General features: G+C 26.7%; 1 protein-coding gene across 2 annotated transcripts in view; it reads right to left on the bottom strand.

Annotated features, from left to right (window-relative positions):
• Positions 1-3,307: 3,307 nt before the first annotated feature.
• LOC145268763 (uncharacterized) overlaps positions 3,308-23,141 on the bottom strand; it is a 33,543-nt gene continuing 13,709 nt past the window's right edge. For both annotated transcript variants that reach the window (XM_080124357.1, XM_080124358.1), the window contains 3 exons: positions 18,648-18,859; positions 9,693-10,516; positions 3,308-5,324 (listed from right to left, as the gene is read on the bottom strand). In XM_080124357.1, the coding sequence (XP_079980483.1) occupies positions 3,415-5,324; positions 9,693-10,516; positions 18,648-18,859 (2,946 nt within the window). In that variant the 3' untranslated portion in view covers positions 3,308-3,414. The remainder of the gene's footprint in view (positions 5,325-9,692; positions 10,517-18,647; positions 18,860-23,141) is intronic.

Here is a 23,141-nt window from a genome sequence, read left to right as displayed (position 1 = left end):
TTGAAAGATACATCTATATATCTATGAAAGATACATCTATATATCTTTGAAAGATACATCTATATATCTTTGAAAGATACATCTATATATCTTTGAAAGATACATCTATATATCTTTGAAAGATACATCTATATATCTTTGAAAGATACATCTATATATCTATGAAAGATACATCTATATATCTTTGAAAGATACATCTATATATCTATGAAAGATACATCTATATATCTTTGAAAGATACATCTATATATCTTTGAAAGATACATCTATATATCTTTGAAAGATACATCTATATATCTATGAAAGATACATCTATATATCTATGAAAGATACATCTATATATCTTTGAAAGATACATCTATATATCTTTGAATGATACATCTATATATCTTTGAAAGATTCATCTATATATCTTTGAAAGATTCATCTATATATCTATGAAAGATACATCTATATATCTATGAAAGATACATCTATATATCTATGAAAGATTCATCTATATATCTTTGAAAGATACATCTATATATCTATGAAAGATACATCTATATATCTTTGAAAGATACATCTATATATCTTTGAAAGATACATCTATATATCTTTGAAAGATTCATCTATATATCTATGAAAGATACATCTATATATCTATGAAAGATACATCTATATATCTTTGAAAGATACATCTATATATCTATGAAAGATTCATCTATATATCTTTGAAAGATTCATCTATATATCTTTGAAAGATACATCTATATATCTATGAAAGATTCATCTATATATCTTTGAAAGATACATCTATATATCTTTGAAAGATACATCTATATATCTTTGAAAGATACATCTATATATCTTTGAAAGATTCATCTATATATCTATGAAAGATACATCTATATATCTTTGAAAGATACATCTATATATCTTTGAAAGATACATCTATATATCTTTGAAAGATTCATCTATATATCTTTGAAAGATTCATCTATATATCTTTGAAAGATACATCTATATATCTTTGAAATATACATCTATATATCTTTGAAAGATACATCTATATATCTTTGAAAGGTACATCTATATATCTTTGAAAGATACATCTATATATCTTTGAAAGATTCATCTATATATCTTTGAAAGATACATCTATATATCTTTGAAAGATACATCTATATATCTTTGAAAGATACATCTATATATCTTTGAAAGATACATCTATATATCTATGAAAGATATATCTATATATCTTTGAAAGATACATCTATATATCTTTGAAGGATACATCTATATATCTTTGAAAGATACATCTATATATCTTTGAAAGATACATCTATATATCTATGAAAGATTCATCTATATATCTTTGAAAGATACATCTATATATCTTTGAAAGATATATCTATATATCTTTGAAAGATATATCTATATATCTTTGAAAGATATATCTATATATCTTTGAAAGATATATCTATATATCTATAAAAATCATATCGAAATATCTATAAAATTTATATCGACATATCTATAAATGCTATAGATATATCTATGAAAGTTATATATATCTATGAAAGATAACTCTATAAAAGTTATATCTATAAAAATTATATCGATATATCTATAAAAATTATATCGATTAAAAATTATACTGATATATCTATAAAAATTATATCGATATATCTATAAAAGTTATATTAATATATTTATAAAAGCGTGAATGTGTGTTTGTGAGGACACCTCTCAACCTATATACTTAACAGATTTTTGATCTACAGACTTGAAATTTGGTATATAGGGTATTCAGACACGTCGAAAGCTTTTTAATCAGTTTTCATCTGGAAAAAAGGCTGCTAAGGAATCAAAATTGAAAAAAATTGGTAAATAATGGGTCATCGGATTTTTATCTAATTGTCAACTGTTTAATGATTGTGCATGCACGAATTGTTCACATGAAAGCTACCTTATGTTAAGAATACGTAGGTTTGGAAACACTTTTTAAAGATTGTGGCAAGCTGGTCTAATGGTTATCATACTTGACTCACTGTCTTTAGTATTTTTTTGAGTATTTTTTTTTTTTACTTAAAGGAAGTAAACTGTTTAGAAAAATCATAATACTTGCATGCACATGTCTCAGCTTTTTTTCAGTTTTTTTTTTACTTCATTTTTTTTTTTTTTAAAGGAATTTAATACCAGGCAATGCTGGGTACATCTGCTAGTAATTAATACTTGCCAATTGTGTTAAACACTATCTTAGATCTGCTTAGTAATTGATCATCACCCAGCGTATGTACCGATTCTTTTTGTCTATAACTTTTACTTCATCCCATAAGGATAGATGGTTTCACCTTTCTCTTCATATGTGGTCAGCCATACCGAACATTCCAAAATACACCTTAAGAAGGTTAGATGTTACATCAGCCAAAACTTTGTAAAAATAAAACTAAAGATGAGAAAAGTAATCAGAAAAATCTAAATCTTTATCTTTAAAATTAAAAAAACATGTCGCATAGTTTTTTTGGGTTTTTTTTTATCTTTATAACCGATGATGTTTGTTATTTCCACTTAGCCTTCATCTGAAAATTGACATGGAATGAAAAAATTTGGTGAGGCTTGTACATTTCCTGTACATTAAAAAAAAAAAAAAAATAAAGAAATCTATATATGTTCCCATGGCAGAAAAAAAATATTGTATTCCAAAAATCATGTAAATCGAAACTAGTCTTTTAAGAGTTACGAACCTAACCCGATCCTGTATTATCAACTAAGCTCCAACCCCTTCCCATCGCTGCAATGTTGCATCCCTGTGCCCACCCATTATACAAACAATTTAAAGGGATGTGCTCTGACAAATGCATAGCACTTGTGCCCCCTCAACATAAATACTCCTGATAAGCAGCAAAATCCCACCCTTTCATTATAGAGGTCACTAAATGCTTGAAAACCTACTCTAATAGTTTCTTTCCTTGAAATGCTAAACTTTGGAATTCCTTCCCAGTGTCCTGCTTCATTGGCTGTATTAACGTTTTAATGTAAATGTAATGTGAACAGGTATCTTGCTACTCAACTCCCTACATAATGTCCTTATAGACATGATCCCAATTACGTCCAAGTGACAATATGCTTTGTTTGGGGGTGAAAAAGAATTAAAAGAAAAATTTGAGATAAATGCGTAAGGGTTTAAAGATGGCTCAATCTGACAGTATTAGTCAATATTAGTCTAGAGGCTCTAAAAAGTTATAATTGAAATGGATGGACCCACTTGAAAGGTCAACTACCATCTAGCACACACAATATCAACATACTTATAAAAAAGTTGTACCGTGTCATTAGAATTTTTCCTTTATTTGCTTCATAATAAAAAAGCTGTAGATGATCCCAAAAGCATAAATAATGAGTTTTTTATGGAGTTTTCTTCTCCTAAACTTATGAATTTAATCCGCTAAGAAAATCTACAAGTTCATCAAAGGTTGTCTGAGTGTGAGAATCAGTAAGAAACGTGTCCAGATCACACACGTTGAAACCGGTTTGTGTTTCCATATCTGAGAATTCCACATCTTTATTCAAGTTCTGATTAGACAGCGTCGTCTGGGTACCTGACGTGATGAGACTGCAGGTCTCTAAGCAGTCTAGCTCCCCAGATGTAGTCTGTGTCTCAATGTCTGTAAACTCAAGCCCTTGGAAGAAAGTATCTTCAACTGTTGTCTGCGTCTCTGTGTTGTTTCCGAACAAGTCCAACATGTCTTCAACTGTCTGCGTGTACATGTCGATTGCTGACGACGAGGAACGTGAATGTTCAGAATTGTTCAAGAGTGCTTCAAAGTCAGTATCTAAAGCAAGTGTTTGAACCTCAATATCAGCCATGAGCGGAGCAAACGAATTTGTTATTAAAGAAGTACAGCTGTCATGTGATAATGATAGTTGACTTTCATCCATTAGCTCATCCATCCGTGTAGAGATGCTTCTTCTTTCAGGACTGTTCGTCAGCACATTGCTTGACACATTGTAGAGATTGGATGCAGAGGTCATCCCAAGACAAGAGCTATGACAAGGGTTCGTACCAATATTCTTTTCATGAGAATACAATTTTGTTGTGCAAGAGTCGGAACCAGTACGAGTGTCATTTAGACATAACTGATCACTTGCAAAACTAGATTCGGTATCCATGGAAGAACTCGCATTTACTTGGTTCGACTTAGAATGAGTGTTGGGATGCTTATCAAGCAACGAGTGGAAAAAAGGTGCGTTGAGATTATTTGTTTCACTCTTCGTTTTCGACGGTTCAAGTAGGAAACTCTCTGAATCATCGTTATCATCTGTCGTACAAATTCCTTTTTGGAAGTTTAATAATGAGGAATCTGTGATCTCTAGATGTGCAGCGCTAGTAGATGTAAAATTACGATTATTGTCAAATGGTCCCATCAGAACATCGTTCGAATCACCAATATCTGTGAAAGCTGTGTTGCTACATAAAATCGGGTCCTTATCAACAAGTGAACATAACAAATTGTTGTTGGTGGCACAATTACTCTCAGAATGCTTTCTTTTGTCTTCTTCTGGTTTCTGGATTTCCAAACTTTGGAACTGATTTAAAGAATTTCCATTGGAGAAACCTGGCAAAGAACATTCAGTATTAAGATTTGGACTTATAAAGTTTCCGAATGGTGACTCAGCATTGGTTTCACAAATGACCTCTTTCACTTTGACCAAATCATGATCTCGAACAGGCAACTGGCTTGGATTGGAAATTGGACGTTCCATTGTCGTATTTTCACATTCAAAATTATTACTCGTATGACAACCAGCATTTAATAAACTCGTACAATTTCTATCCTCTATGTCATCGGTGAGATCGTCTGCAAATGAAGGGAATGCACTAGATGTTAGATGGTTGGTTAAATTAGTTGAGACCGGCTCATTTGTTAAAGATGAGTAAATTAAGGATATGTCAGGTTCTGTTTGCATTGTAGACGTCATATTGTCTTTGAGAAGAAGCCTAGTATCATCCGAGCTTTTCTTACAAGAACTGTTGCCATCATTGGAGTTGTTTGAATTATGTGCAACAGATAAAGGTACAGGTTGTGCATCGTCCGACGGATTGTAAGTGTTGGGCATTCGATACAGACCGTTTACATTTTTTGTTGTCGTCATTGTTGCATGTTGTAAGACAGAACGGGTGGTTTGAGTTTCAGCGCTCTGTTGAGTGCTGAAGGCAGAACCGTTTTCAGTAGCTGAAGAATTCACAAGGCAGGTCATATGGGTCTGGGTAGAAATAGCAGGTGCACTGTCAGTCACAAGGGTTTGCGTGTGGTTGTCCATCACTTCTCCAGGTGAACCTGAGGTAATGATGAAAGTAAAACAAAAAGAATTTACATTTAATAAAACAGAACATTCGTATTATTTGGATTATTCTGTTCTCATCTTGAGTCTTATTTTCATAACGTTTTTATTGATGTAACTTTCAGCCTTCTTCAGTATTGCCTGCACTGAGGATTGAACCATCAATCTCCCGAAGGCACTCAAAATACAATTGCAAATTACTTCAGACTTCTACACAGTCATGACTGATGAAATGAGAGCATATTACTCCCCATCGATTAAATTCCCTTCGAAATTATGTGCAGAATCCAGGGTTCAACTGAAAGATTCCAGAGTTCAACAAAATACATCTGAAGAAGTTAAAGAGGTTACATCGATCGAAACGTGAAAATAACACTCAAAATAAGGACAACAGTTCTTAGAATCGCAATAGTACAAATAATAAATCTTCGTATCAAAAATTCGGAAATGTAAAATAGAACATTTAGCTTGAAGATGTCACATTTAAACATATTTATGGTGTATGTGTTCAGATCGACATATTTATGGCGTACGTGTTCAGATCGACATATTTATGGCGTACGTGTTCAGATCGACATATTTATGGTGTACGTGTTCAGATCGACATATTTATGGCGTACGTGTTCAGATCGACACATTTATAGTATATGTGTGTTCAGATCAACATACAGTGGTGGCAAAAGAAAGTTTGCACTTGTAATTTTTTCAAAAACTGTAAATTTAAGCTAAATTTAATGTAACTGATTAAACAACCTAGACCTTATTTGATTTATTTATATTTTAGATTATTACAGTATTGCCATGTTTAAAAAAAAATTATTTAAGTAGGGTTATCTGAATCTTCTTAGTTATCAGCTCAAACTATTCAAATTTAATTCCATTTCTAAGCTATTTTTTTTCTTAGTCCATGTGACATGATGAGAGGGAGACTTATCTTCAAGTATTTTCAAAATAGTAGCTATGGATTTAAACTATGAGTTAATACTTAGTTTATTCATGTATTTATATTTGTTTTATTTCTTTAAAAAAAGAGTAGAAAAGGCTTTGTAAATGCATTTTTGGCAGAAACTTCCGCTTCCCCTATTTTGTTCCTCAGTTCCCATCTCAAACGAATGAGCAATGTTTCTGACAAAGAGGAAAGAAAAAGCTGTTCAAGCAGTCGGGTTAAGAGTTACTAAATTCAGTTTTCATTCTGTTCTTGTGGCCATGCTACCCATAAGAGTGCTGGAGATAAACGTTGTCCTGTGCTGACGTTATCTGCCTGATAGTCAGAGACCTGAACTTTGGAATAACTCCAGAGGAGTCTGTCCTATCAACAGATGCAAAAAATAAACGGGATGCTGCATTGCTATTTGGTGGAGTCTGGATCATGCAGTAGGTTATGGTCGTGCCTCTCAATGCCATATTAGTGGGAATTGCTACAGCTTTTCCTTTTCAATAATCTACAACATCTTCCTTCTTCATTAATTCTTTCATCCCTATTCGTTTCTCTCGTTTTCCCTCTGCCTTGCTTTTAATAACTCTGCTGACCTCTTCCACAAACTACACAACCTAATTATGAAAAATTCCAAACAAATCAAGAGAAAAACCAGAAAACTCACAATTTCCAACATAGACGCCCACACTACCAGGTCTTCTTCTTCAACTTCAGGGAGCCAAACCAACCTTCCAGAGACTGAAATCCAATTGTGGGAGTCAAAACCTGACCTGTTGTTCTTGTGTGAAACTGGCATTAATTCAACAGCTTCCTTAATCAATTTCTCCATCAAAGGCTATTCTAATGCCACATTCCAACTTGACCCTCAAAATTGTGATGAACATGGAATATATGCCTACATCAAAGACATCTTCAAAGATCCCGAACATCCCTACACATGATTTAGAGTAGCATTTATATTTGCCCTCTACCATCCCCCAATGATGGAGTAAATATCTTAGAAAGTATTGCTAAGCAAATTGATCATACCCTGTCTGCTCATCTCAACCAACATTCATGTCTGTGGAAATTTTAATCTTCACAATGTTGAATGGCTATTTCACTCAAATAAAACGAATGAGATTTTGTCATGATTTCTCCCTTTCTTAACATGACCTAACTCAAATTGTTAATAAACCCACTCAAATACCCGATGATGGACAATTTGCTAGATTTTTAAATCTTTTTCTAACAACAAACATACCCTGAACTGTGCCTACCCACACTTCTGTCTCTGTAAAGATCTTCTGATCATTCAATTGTCTCAATAAAAATAAAAACAAAGCATAAAAAAACCCAAATATTCCTCTCCATCGAACAGTGTATCAATACTTGATGGCTGACTAGGACAGTTTCTGAACGTTCATATCGGAACTATGCCTATACACTATGTTTAAAAAGAATGTGTCTGATATAGCATCTGATTTAACTGATTGGTTAACTATCGACATAGACAGCTATATACCTTCCAAAAAATTCCAATAGAAACAGAACAGCTTTGGTACACTTCTGAATGTGCTGCTGCCATTGCACACAAAAACCACTACTTGAACTGCTTTAAATGTAAAAGATGTTTCAAAACTAAAGTCGGCTTTAGAACTGCCAGCAATCACTGCAAAAGGATTATAGAAAACGTGAGAGTGTCATATGCTCAGTCCATCAACTCGAAGTAGAAGAAAAGAGGCTTGGTTTCCGATGAGTTTTGCCGAACGCTAAACTATGTCATAGATGTGTGTTCTCTATCCCGACTATCATCAAGGTGATTTTGTCAGCATCTGACAAAGTCAAACATCTTACCAAAAAACTTTGCAGCAAAATCAACCCTATGCAATCATAATTTCCTCTTGACCAAAAATTATTCACGCTACATTCACATATCTGTTCGAGATGTTGCCACCTTCAGCTAGAACATTGATGCCAGCAAAGTCCTGACAATATTCCATTCAAAGCTGCAACCAGAACTATCACTCATTCTTGCAAAGCTGTGTAACTGATGCGTAAGAGATGCCTTTGTAAAACTTCATTAGTTTAGTTTGCCCAACATTAACAAAAATACTGAAAATCCATCTTCTACATCTCAAAAATGACCAATTAATCTTCTGTATGTTATGAGTTGCTTGAATCCATGTTAAATAGTGAAACTAGCAACCACCTCGGTAAAAAAAACAATCTACTCATTGACAAGCAATATGGTTTCTGTCCTGCGAGATCTACAGCTGATGTACTGACTGTAATTTCATATAGGATCAGTGAATCTATCGATGGAAGTTTCACCTCAAGAGTTTTTGTCATATCAAAGACATTTCCAGCTATGAAATATCTGGAAATGTCTTCTCAACCATCAAATCTTTTCTCTCCGACAGGTTTTTACGACCAGTAGTTGTCAAATATCAATGCTGATGTGCCTCGAGGATCCATCCTGGGCCCAACTTTCTTCCTTATCTTCATCAATTATCACCCAAATCACATTCCAAGTTCATTCGCTGACATATATGCAGATGACACTGTCATTATATTTTAAAAGCTGGCAATGACTAAGATTTCTTTGAGTCTCTCTCCTCAAACTTTGACCTTCATTTTTGAGCTGAAATGGAAGACTTATATTAAATCTTTTGCCAAGGTCGCTGGAAAAATTGTTGCGTCATTTTACTGCTCCGAAAGATAATTAACTCCCAATGCAAGTCTCTATCTATATAAGCGCCAGATAGATCCTGAAATGGAGTACTGTTGTACGGTGGGTGCTGTTTGTCAAGACATGATAGGGTGCTCCAAATGTAAAAACCGGTTTGAAAACCCAGTAGGTGATGCCCTTATCTCTTCCCCCCAACCTCTTTACCACAAAAGAAACATTACACACTGCTCGATTGTTATTTTTTGCTGCAAATGCTCATCTAAGCTTCAATCAATGGTCTCCCCTTTCCAGCTCACTACAATATGGTAGACTTCAAATCCAATGTAAACAAGTTCTTGTTGAGCTGTTCCCCTAATTAATCCATTTCTATCCTATTTCCACCACTAATACTATGCTGTTGTTTTGATAACCACTGTACACTCATTAATCCTTATCCTTGAGTGGCCTTTAGGCTTTGATAATTAGTGACTCCATTAAAAAAAATAACTTTCTTGCAACAACTTTTTTGTTTTATATGCAACAAAGTTTATTATGTACATCATATTTAAGAAAAATTCCTCTAGGTTGTGTTCACTTCAGCGTACTAAATTCTCTTCTGAAACAAAATGACAAGTTTCTTAGTCAACGAGAGTTATTTCCCTTGCAATAATGCCATCCTCTACAAAGGCCCCAAGATAAGGTACTAATAGTATAATTTCAGCATTAGGCAGGCAGATACCAAATCTCCATTCGTGATAGATAAGGAAACATACTTACAAAGTACAAAGCTTGTTGCATTTTCAGAACTTATTTCATCACAATTGTCTTGGTGCGTTGATGAAGCCCGTCGCCTTTTCTTCCATCGAGCTGACTTCATCTCTATCGTCTGGGTATGACTAGATTCTACTGAATGACTTTTCTGAATCCGCTGTTTGCCACGGGGGTATACCTGTGATCCCTGGGATATCCGATGGATGGGAATTTGTGCTGAAGTCATGGCTGCTGTGAGAATATAATCACCAACTGTTTGAGTACCAACCATATTGCAATGAGATTTCTTTTTTACTGGGGGAACACTTACAGCCGTCTGAATGCCGGTTGAAGACGTAAACTTGTGGAGAGAGTAGTCTGAGTTTTTAGATGGCCGTTTCCCAACCTTGCGTCCTGAATTGGCTGAAAATGTACAGTCGGTCTGTGCAATGTTTCGACAATATTTCGGCCTCTGAGGTGGATTGGTTTTGTGGAGATATGTCGTATCTACAGGTGTCAACGATGGTGCGAGAGTCAGGAGATTCATATTATTCTTGTCATGGTCCGCTTGGATGTTGATACTCTGGGATGCAACTGCTACAGCGGAAGCTGATTTTACGAAGGGAGCAATCAATAAGGGATTAGAGGTCGTCATTTCTGTAGTTTTGATGATTTTCGGCGCAGGGAAGATAGCAGGATTTATGACAGGCTTTGGAAGGAGAGGTCGTAATGATGTTCCAAGTTGAGAAGATTGGTTTTTGATGATGGGAGAAAGTGATGTATTGGGTGGGACTGTTTGAAGTATGAGAATTGTTTGAGGTGCAGTGCATGAAGGGGTCTTATTTGTTGACCTGTAAAAAAAAAAAAAAGAAAATATGTTGATAATTTTGAAAATCACAAAGGAAAATCATATATATATATATATATATATATATTTATTTATTTATGGACAGTTATCCTCATCTTCATAGTTGTTTGTTTCACAACATTTCAGTCAACTATTCTTCTGGCCTTCGTCAGGTGGTTGAAGATGACAATAGCAGTCCGCAAATAAATGAATATACAAATTACTCACCTCAAAGGATTCCAAGAATAAAATAATAGAAAATCATGTAATCATTAAGTAAAATGAGAAAATAATGAATTGTTCTTATCTGTAGATACATCGTTACATCTACACAAATAGATACATCGTTACATCTACACAAATAGATACATCGTTACATCTACACAAATAGATACATCGTTACATCTACACAAATAGATACATAGTTACATCTACACAAATAGATACATCGTTACATCTACACAAATAGATACATCGTTACATCTACACAAATAGATACATCGTTACATCTACACAAATAGATACATCGTTACATCTACACAAATAGATAGGTGCAACATGGATATATTCTAGTAATAAAGAAATTTTTTAAAAGAGCATCATATTTAAATTGCATTACAGAAATTTAGAACAACATAGTACTTTTGGTTTCGAATCAACATGTAATCACATTTTGTCAGTATTCATCGGCCATTGTTAGGAGTTCTGTTTTCACAATGTTCTAAACTTCTGTAATACAATTTATAAATTTCTTTAATAAAATTAAAATTTTATAACTTCTGTAATACAATTTATAAATTTCTTTAATATATAAACTTCTGTAATACAATTTATAAATTTCTTTAATATATAAACTTCTGTAATACAATTTATGAATTTCTTTAATAAAATATATAAACTTCTGTAATACAATTTATAAATTTCTTTAATAAAATATATAAACTTCTGTAATACAATTTATAAATTTCTTTAATAAAATATATAAACTTCTGTAATCCAATTTATAAATTCCTTTAATAAAATATATAAACTTCTGTAATACAATTTATAAACTTCTTTAATAAAATATATAAACTTCTGTAATACAATTTATAAATTTCTTTAATAAAATATATAAACTTCTGTAATACAATTTAAAAATTTCTTTAATAAAATATATAAACTTCTGTAATACAATTTAAAAATTTCTTTAATAAAATATATAAACTTTTGTAAAACTTTTGTAATACAATTTAAAAATTTCTTTAATAAAATATATAAACTTTTGTAATACAATTTATAAACTTCTTTAATAAAATATATAAACTTTTGTAATACAATTTAAAAATTTCTTTAATAAAATATATAAACTTTTGTAATACAATTAAAAAATTTCTTTAATAAAATATATAAACTTTTGTAATACAATTTATAAATTTCTTTAATATATAAACTTCTGTAATACAATTTATGAATTTCTTTAATAAAATATATAAACTTCTGTAATACAATTTATAAATTTCTTTAATAAAATATATAAACTTCTGTAATACAATTTATAAATTTCTTTAATAAAATATATAAACTTCTGTAATCCAATTTATAAATTCCTTTAATAAAATATATAAACTTCTGTAATACAATTTATAAACTTCTTTAATAAAATATATAAACTTCTGTAATACAATTTATAAATTTCTTTAATAAAATATATAAACTTCTGTAATACAATTTAAAAATTTCTTTAATAAGATATATAAACTTCTGTAATACAATTTAAAAATTTCTTTAATAAAATATATAAACTTTTGTAATACAATTTATAAACTTCTTTAATAAAATATATAAACTTTTGTAATACAATTTAAAAATTTCTTTAATAAAATATATAAACTTCTGTAATACAATTTATAAATTTCTTTAATATATAAACTTCTGTAATACAATTTAAAAATTTCTTTAATAAAATATATAAACTTTTGTAATACAATTTAAAAATTTCTTTAATAAAATATATAAACTTCTGTAATACAATTAAAAAATTTCTTTAATAAAATATATAAACTTCTGTAATACAATTTAAAAATTTCTTTAATAAAATATATGAACTTTTGTAATACAATTTATAAACTTCTTTAATAAAATATATAAACTTTTGTAATACAATTTAAAAATTTCTTTAATAAAATATATAAACTTCGGTAATAAAATTTATAAATTTCTTTAATATATAAACTTCTGTAATAAAATTTAAAAATTTCTTTAATAAAATATATAAACTTTTGTAATACAATTTAAAAATTTCTTTAATAAAATATATAAACTTTTGTAATACAATTTATAAACTTCTTTAATAAAATATATAAACTTTTGTAATACAATTTATAAACTTCTTTAATAAAATATATAAACTTTTGTAATACAATTTAAAAATTTCTTTAATAAAATATATAAACTTCTGTAATACAATTTATAAATTTCTTTAATAAAATATATAAACTTCTGTAATACAATTTAAAAATTTCTTTAATATATAAACTTCTGTAATACAATTTAAAAATTTCTTTAATAAAATATATAAACTTCTGTAATACAATTTAAAAATTTCTTTAATAAAATATATAAACTTTTGTAATACAATTTATAAACTTCTTTAATAAAATATATAAACTTTTGTAATACAATTTAAAAATTTCTTTAATAAAATATATAAACTTTTGTAATACAATTAAAAAATTTCTTTAATAAAATATATAAACTTCTGTAATACAATTTAAAAATTTCTTTAATAAACTATATGAACTTTTGTAATACAATTTATAAACTTCTTTAATAAAATATATAAACTTTTGTAATACAATTTAAAAATTTCTTTAATAAAATATATAAACTTCGGTAATACAATTTATAAATTTCTTTAATATATAAACTTCTGTAATAAAATTTAAAAATTTCTTTAATAAAATATATAAACTTTTGTAATACAATTTAAAAATTTCTTTAATAAAATATATAAACTTCTGTAATACAATTTATAAATTTCTTTAATATATAAACTTCTGTAATACAATTTAAAAATTTCTTTAATAAAATATATAAACTTTTGTAATACAATTTATAAACTTCTTTAATAAAATATATAAACTTTTGTAATACAATTTATAAACTTCTTTAATAAAATATATAAACTTTTGTAATACAATTTAAAAATTTCTTTAATAAAATATATAAACTTCTGTAATACAATTTATAAATTTCTTTAATAAAATATATAAACTTCTGTAATACAATTTAAAAATTTCTTTAATATATAAACTTCTGTAATACAATTTAAAAATTTCTTTAATAAAATATATAAACTTCTGTAATACAATTTAAAAATTTCTTTAATAAAATATATAAACTTTTGTAATACAATTTAAAAATTTCTTTAATAAAATATATAAACTTTTGTAATACAATTTAAAAATTTCTTTAATAAAATATATAAACTTTTGTAAAACTTTTGTAATACAATTTAAAAATTTCTTTAATAAAATATATAAACTTTTGTAATACAATTTATAAACTTCTTTAATAAAATATATAAACTTTTGTAATACAATTTAAAAATTTCTTTAATAAAATATATAAACTTCTGTAATACAATTTATAAATTTCTTTAATAAAATATATAAACTTCTGTAATACAATTTATAAACTTCTTTAATAAAATATATAAACTTTTGTAATACAATTTAAAAATTTCTTTAATAAAATATATAAACTTCTGTAATACAATTTATAAATTTCTTTAATAAAATATATAAACTTCTGTAATACAATTCAAAAATTTCTTTAATATATAAACTTCTGTAATACAATTTAAAAATTTCTTTAATAAAATATATAAACTTCTGTAATACAATTTAAAAATTTCTTTAATAAAATATATAAACTTTTGTAATACAATTTAAAAATTTCTTTAATAAAATATATAAACTTTTGTAATACAATTTAAAAATTTCTTTAATAAAATATATAAACTTTTGTAAAACTTTTGTAATACAATTTAAAAATTTCTTTAATAAAATATATAAACTTTTGTAATACAATTTATAAACTTCTTTAATAAAATATATAAACTTTTGTAATACAATTTAAAAATTTCTTTAATAAAATATATAAACTTCTGTAATACAATTTATAAATTTCTTTAATAAAATATATAAACTTCTGTAATACAATTTAAAAATTTCTTTAATATATAAACTTCTGTAATACAATTTAAAAATTTCTTTAATAAAATATATAAACTTCTGTAATACAATTTAAAAATTTCTTTAATAAAATATATAAACTTTTGTAATACAATTTAAAAATTTCTTTAATAAAATATATAAACTTTTGTAATACAATTTAAAAATTTCTTTAATAAAATATATAAACTTTTGTAAAACTTTTGTAATACAATTTAAAAATTTCTTTAATAAAATATATAAACTTTTGTAATACAATTTATAAACTTCTTTAATAAAATATATAAACTTTTGTAATACAATTTAAAAATTTCTTTAATAAAATATATAAACTTTTGTAATACAATTAAAAAATTTCTTTAATAAAATATATAAACTTTTGTAATACAATTTATAAATTTCTTTAATATATAAACTTCTGTAATACAATTTATGAATTTCTTTAATAAAATATATAAACTTCTGTAATACAATTTATAAATTTCTTTAATAAAATATATAAACTTCTGTAATACAATTTATAAATTTCTTTAATAAAATATATAAACTTCTGTAATCCAATTTATAAATTCCTTTAATAAAATATATAAACTTCTGTAATACAATTTATAAACTTCTTTAATAAAATATATAAACTTCTGTAATACAATTTATAAATTTCTTTAATAAAATATATAAACTTCTGTAATACAATTTAAAAATTTCTTTAATAAGATATATAAACTTCTGTAATACAATTTAAAAATTTCTTTAATAAAATATATAAACTTTTGTAATACAATTTATAAACTTCTTTAATAAAATATATAAACTTTTGTAATACAATTTAAAAATTTCTTTAATAAAATATATAAACTTCTGTAATACAATTTATAAATTTCTTTAATATATAAACTTCTGTAATACAATTTAAAAATTTCTTTAATAAAATATATAAACTTTTGTAATACAATTTAAAAATTTCTTTAATAAAATATATAAACTTCTGTAATACAATTAAAAAATTTCTTTAATAAAATATATAAACTTCTGTAATACAATTTAAAAATTTCTTTAATAAAATATATGAACTTTTGTAATACAATTTATAAACTTCTTTAATAAAATATATAAACTTTTGTAATACAATTTAAAAATTTCTTTAATAAAATATATAAACTTCGGTAATAAAATTTATAAATTTCTTTAATATATAAACTTCTGTAATAAAATTTAAAAATTTCTTTAATAAAATATATAAACTTTTGTAATACAATTTAAAAATTTCTTTAATAAAATATATAAACTTCTGTAATACAATTTATAAATTTCTTTAATATATAAACTTCTGTAATACAATTTAAAAATTTCTTTAATAAAATATATAAACTTTTGTAATACAATTTATAAACTTCTTTAATAAAATATATAAACTTTTGTAATACAATTTATAAACTTCTTTAATAAAATATATAAACTTTTGTAATACAATTTAAAAATTTCTTTAATAAAATATATAAACTTCTGTAATACAATTTATAAATTTCTTTAATAAAATATATAAACTTCTGTAATACAATTTAAAAATTTCTTTAATATATAAACTTCTGTAATACAATTTAAAAATTTCTTTAATAAAATATATAAACTTCTGTAATACAATTTAAAAATTTCTTTAATAAAATATATAAACTTTTGTAATACAATTTATAAACTTCTTTAATAAAATATATAAACTTTTGTAATACAATTTAAAAATTTCTTTAATAAAATATATAAACTTTTGTAATACAATTTAAAAATTTCTTTAATAAAATATATAAACTTTTGTAATACAATTTAAAAATTTCTTTAATAAAATATATAAACTTTTGTAAAACTTTTGTAATACAATTTAAAAATTTCTTTAATAAAATATATAAACTTTTGTAATACAATTTATAAACTTCTTTAATAAAATATATAAACTTTTGTAATACAATTTAAAAATTTCTTTAATAAAATATATAATCTTTTGTAATACAATTAAAAAATTTCTTTAAGAAAATATATAAACTTTTGTAATACAATTTATAAATTTCTTTAATATATAAACTTCTGTAATACAATTTAAAAATTTCTTTAATAAAATATATAAACTTCTGTAATACAATTTAAAAATTTCTTTAATAAAATATATAAACTTTTGTAATACAATTTAAAAATTTCTTTAATAAAATATATAAACTTCTGTAATACAATTTAAAAATTTCTTTAATAAACTATATAAACTTCTGTAATACAATTTAAAAATTTCTTTAATAAAATATATAAACTTCTGTAATACAATTTAAAAATTTCTTTAATAAAATATATAAACTTCTGTAATACAATTTATAAATTTCTTTAATAAAATATATAAACTTCTGTAATACAATTTAAAAATTTCTTTAATAAAACATATAAACTTCTGTAATACAATTTAAAAATTTCTTTAATAAAATATATAAACTTCTGTAATACAATTTAAAAATTTCTTTAATAAAACATATAAACTTCTGTAATACAATTTAAAAATTTCTTTAATAAAATATATAAACTTTTGTAATACAATTTATAAATTTCTTTAATAAAATATATAAACTTCTGTAATACAATTTATAAACTTCTTTAATAAAATATATAAACTTCTGTAATACAATTTATAAATTTCTTTAATAAAATATATAAACTTTTGTAATACAATTTAAAAATTTCTTTAATAAAATATATAAACTTCTGTAATACAATTTAAAAATTTCTTTAATAAAATATATAAACTTCTGTAATACAATTTAAAAATTTCTTTAATAAAATATATAAACTTCTGTAATACAATTTAAAAATTTCTTTAATAAAATATATAAACTTCTGTAATACAATTTAAAAATTTCTTTAATAAAATATATAAACTTCTGTAATACAATTTATAAATTTCTTTAATAAAATATATAAACTTCTGTAATACAATTTAAAAATTTCTTTAATAAAATATATAAACTTCTGTAATACAATTTAAAAATTTCTTTAATAAAATATATAAACTTTTGTAATACAATTTAAAAATTTCTTTAATAAAATATATAAACTTCTGTAATACAATTTAAAAATTTCTTTAAAAAAATATATAAACTTCTGTAATACAATTTAAAAATTTCTTTAATAAAATATATAAACTTCTGTAATACAATTTATAAATTTCTTTAATTAAATATATAAACTTCTGTAATACAATTTAAAAATTTCTTTAATAAAATATATAAACTTTTGTAATACAATTTAAAAATTTCTTTAATAAAATATATAAACTTCTGTAATACAATTTATAAATTTCTTTAATAAAATATATAAACATTTGTAATACAATTTAAAAATTTCTTTAATAAAATATATAAACTTCTGTAATACAATTTAAAAATTTCTTTAATAAAATATATAAACTTCTGTAATACAATTTAAAAATTTCTTTAATAAAATATATAAACTTCTGTAATACAATTTAAAAATTTCTTTAATAAAATATATAAACTTCTGTAATACAATTTATAAATTTCTTTAATAAAATATATAAACTTTTGTAATACAATTTATAAATTTCTTTAATAAAATATATAAACTTCTGTAATACAATTTAAAAATTTCTTTAATAAAATATATAAACTTCTGTAATACAATTTAAAAATTTCTTTAATAAAATATATAAACTTCTGTAATACAATTTAAAAATTTCTTTAATAAAATATATAAACTTCTGTAATACAATTTAAAAATTTCTTTAATAAAATATATAAACTTCTGTAATACAATTTAAAAATTTCTTTAATAAAATATATAAACTTCTGTAATACAATTTATAAACGTCTTTAATAAAATATATAAACTTCTGTAATACGTGTACAGATGTAAATCTATTGCATTTACCTAATGTTTTTGCATTCGTCTGGTATTTGATGTTGTTTGATTTTACAGTGATTTTTAGTTGCCTCAACACTGCTGAAAGGGCAGTCACATGTTTTGCAACGGAATATTATGCCACATGTTAATAGGTGGCGCTGGCAGTCTCGTTCCAATCCAAATCCATGTCCACATTTGGGGCATTTGTGCTTCTTCTCAGCATGGATTTTCATGTAATGCTGGCAGAAAAACAAAAAAAGAAGTGGAACATTGAACTATATAATTAGAATATAATAATAATAATATATAAGTAGCATAAAATGATGAGACGTTAAAGTGACGTTAACAAACCACATGAAAACTAGTCAAACAGGATGTACATAGATATCCTCTGTATTTAAACGATTAGTTTCATCTTGAGTGTTAGCGTGACAAATAGTAAGATTGTATATTTACAAATAAGAATTCATTTATAGAATTGTCTACAAGCATAGCGGATAAAGTACTTGGTATTTTCAGTTGTGACACTCTTTGGAAGTTGAAGGTTCAATCTCAGTGCAGAAAATATGAAGACTACTTAAGATTTCTAACTTATCGTGGCTGATAGAATGAGAGCATGCTACCCTCATGGATTAAATAAGGGGTTCCGTTTGAAATTCTGTATACATTCCCAAATTCAACATAAAGATTCTCAAGTTTGACAAGATATATCTGAAGAAGGTCTTAGGTTACATCAGCTGAAATATTGTGCGAAAAACACTCAAGATGAGAACAGTAGTTCAAATAATTCAAATACTACATACATTCATCTATAAATATAAAAGCGAAAATGTGTGTATTTATATATGTTCACTTTTTTGTGTATGTCTGTGAATGGTTTTTTTCGCTGGCCTTCTCCGTCGGCTCATTCCTTCTTAAAACTTTTTATATCACGTCTAAATCATAATATCTACGAGTTAACAATGGGAGTCGCCTGTCTATTTAATTTGCTTGACTTTGAAAAGATAAATATTCAACATTTTTCGATCGCCGCATGTGCGATATATAATAAAAGCGAAACTAATTCTGGCGGAATTTTTCCGGTCGCGATCACTAGAAACGTCCGAAAGCTTTGATCAATGTGGAGTTTCTCCTTATATCAGACAATTTCTATTCAATTTGGACAATCCCTTTTTTATGGGGAGCTGGTTTTCCCCACAACATTTTGGGGAAACAAAAAAAAAAATCCTGCCCCCTCAGTAAATAAAATACTGCCCCGCAGTCAAAGTTGACTTCATTAAGTATGGGCACCTGCCAAGTTTTAATACTTAAATAAATTCAAACATGTTTCTGTTATTATTTCGGGGTAGCCCAGTGGTTAACATCGCATGTTTTTTTTTCACACTTTAATTCCCAACTTCGACTCAAGGGTTTGGGTTTGATCCTTCATACCTACCTACCAAAACTTTTTTTTTATTTTAACCCCCCCTCCCGACACAAACACCCAGGTGTTTTGATTTACCTAAAACCACACACACCTCCAAACACCTAGGCAACACCGGGTACCCCCCCCCGCTAGTCTATATATAAAAGATAAAATGTGTTAGTGTGTGTGTGTGTGTGTGTGTGTGTGCATTTTTTGTGTATGTCCAGCAAAGGCTTTTGGAGGAGGTGGGTGCGTTTGAGCCAGTTACGCTTTCTTAGAACCTTTTATATGCTACCTAGATTATAATATCTACGATTTACGAAAGGGGGTGGTGTCTATCTTTTATTTGGGCAACTTTTAAATGCTATTTTCGCAGTATTTCCCGCGTGTTTATTTGGCCTTTCTGTATATAAGCGAAACTGAACACGTAGCAAAATCAGCCTCCCTGGCACTTATGCTTGGGATGTCCAGAAAACAATGAGGTTTGATCAATGCAGCCAAAACCCGTCATATCAGACAATTGCTATTCATTTGGACACTCCCCTTTTTATGACGAGCTGGTTTTCCCCAACATCTTGGCGCGGAAACAAACAACATATGCAGAAACTGGCTTGCAGCCAAAGTTAAGTGCATTTCATTCCCCTACTATGGCGTGATGTTTGACCTCATTAAATTCATGCACCTGTCACTTAACTTCTTAATCGTTTAATTTCATTCCGTCACCTGGCCACTTTTCTATAGGGAGGGGTCGTTTTTTTTCGCTGATATTTTCGAAAGTCATCCCCTCTTTTCGATTGTCTAGCCTTCCGGTTTGGCGATGAGTACACAACAAAGATGTCACGATTTTTTTTTTTTTTTTCACATTCTTTTCCTCCTTTGCGGTACGGATTCAAATAAACACCCTTACACACACCTCCACTTTCTTCTACTACAACACTTTTTTTGTTTTGCTCAACACACATCTACAAACACCCGGGCAATGCCGGGCACTCAGACTAGTTAAAAAAATTTTTTTAAATCACAAAAAATGTTAAATGTTAAGTTTTACATCAACAGCTGCAGTGAGCAAGGTATGTTTAGAAGGTATGGTGGAAAGGTGCTGAAAAAGAAAACCATTGAGAAGATGTATGTTCCTCGCCTTCTAGATAACTCAGTTGATTAAAGAAGGTAATGAAAGCTGGGTCTTGAGGATAGTTTAAACACAAGAAATCGTTTGTATTATTTAAACTACTATTCTCGTCTTGATGTGATTAGTATGTTTCAGCTGATGTAATTTTAGACCTTCTTCACATGCATCTTGTTGAACTTGAAAGAAGGAAGGAATCAGTATTGATTTTCCAACTGCATTGCTATTTAGGTTCAACATGGAAATTCTTATCAGATAATTTTACATCATCATATCATTGGTCTAGTGGTCTTCACAAATTTATTTGTTGTTTTCATAGCTCAATATAATACAGCTTCCTATTCCAGGAGATTCTTTCCATGAACTGCAAGCTTGTGGAACTCTCTTCCTGCTGACTGTTTCCTTCTACCTATAAACTTGTTTTGTTTTTTTATCAAGACTAAGGTCAATAGACATTTTCTGTGTTTGCTTTAATTATATTTCATTTTTTTTTATCTCCCTACATCAATGTCTTCATGCTTTGTCTGGAGCAACTTGTGTAAAAAAAATATTCAGTTGACATCTTTTTTAGATTTTGGCATGCATTGGATTACTTAAAAATTCTTTCAAAGTAACCAATTTCTGACCAAGTTTTCATTTATCCCTCTTTCTCTTAAGTCCATTCTTATCACTTTCCCAATGTAGCAATACACATGAAAAAACTGAAATGGCTTGAAAAAATATTTCAATTTTAGTATATATAGAAAAGCTTGATAAGCTACAAAAAAATCTTAAAAATTTTTTTAAATCCAATTAAAATTAAGGAAGTTATGACTATTTTTGTGCCTCACACATTTGGATATTTTTCCCTCTTTAAGACCATGTACGTTTTGTCACATTTTTTACACTACTTTTTAAGTAGAAATGCTATCTTTGTTAAAATAGATTAAGCAATGAAATTTACCATATAAAGTGTATTTTTGTGATAGGAATTAAAATATGCTACTGAAAATCTCCAGAAATTAATGGTTTCCAAATAAAATGTAAATGCACATAAATATGCTGCAATTCCTTAAAATTGCCATGTATCCATTAAAAGAAAAGTTAGAGAACTCAAAGCTGAATTGTAATGAATTTTATGTACAAATAACTGAAATCGAAATCTAAGACTGTTTAAAAATAAATATATTACAATATTTCTTTGGTATTATGGTAGATTAATATCTTCCATTACTCCCCCCCCCCAATCTGACCACCTCTCCCAAATATGTAATTTTTACCATTGTAGGCAATTACGTGTGACCACCTTGAAAAACTTTAATGAAAAATAAACAAATATTATTTTAGAATTTAATGTAAAATGATTTTGAGCCATTTTAGGGAGCAGTTAACCATTTTTTTTTCTGTAGGAGATAAATCCTGTGTACTTTATTATTTTTTTCTAAAGACGATTATGTGTGGTTTTAAGAGGGTCATTGTGCAATTATGAGAGGGTGGGCAGGTTGCCACTTTGACTTTGGGTTAATGATAGAGCTAAGGTAAATTGTGTGATCATTCTAAAGACTTGATAGAAACAAAACAATTTTAGAATTTAGTTTTGGGGTTAGTTTCACATAAATTTAATGTAAAATAATTCACTATTTCAAGATCATTCTACCATTTTAGGACAGCTGCCAATTTATTTTTTATAGAAGATAAATCATGCACTTTTCTTCAACAAAGGATTTGTTAATTTAAAAAAAAAATTTTATTTCATTTTTTTTAGACACTTATATGTAGCTTACCGAGTAATTTTGTTTGGTGGGGAGCTTGTCACTCAGACAGCATTATTGTTAAGGCTAAAGGTTTTAGGAGGAGGAGGCTGTCCACTTGTACCTAGGGTTAGAGGTAAAGGGAGTTTTTTTTATAAGAGGGTGTTTGACACCCATATTTACCGTTAGTGGTTCATAATTATTGGCTTTTGAAAATGTTATGCCTTAGATTTTGAACATCAAATTACTTTTAAATATGT

The sequence above is a fragment of the Euprymna scolopes genome, chromosome 44 (genome assembly GCF_053919585.1).
Source record: "Euprymna scolopes isolate OS-2025 chromosome 44, ASM5391958v1, whole genome shotgun sequence".
NCBI lineage: Eukaryota > Metazoa > Mollusca > Cephalopoda > Sepiida > Sepiolidae > Euprymna > Euprymna scolopes.
Note: the sequence above shows the minus strand (reverse complement) of the source record. Positions and strands in the feature narration are given on the sequence as shown.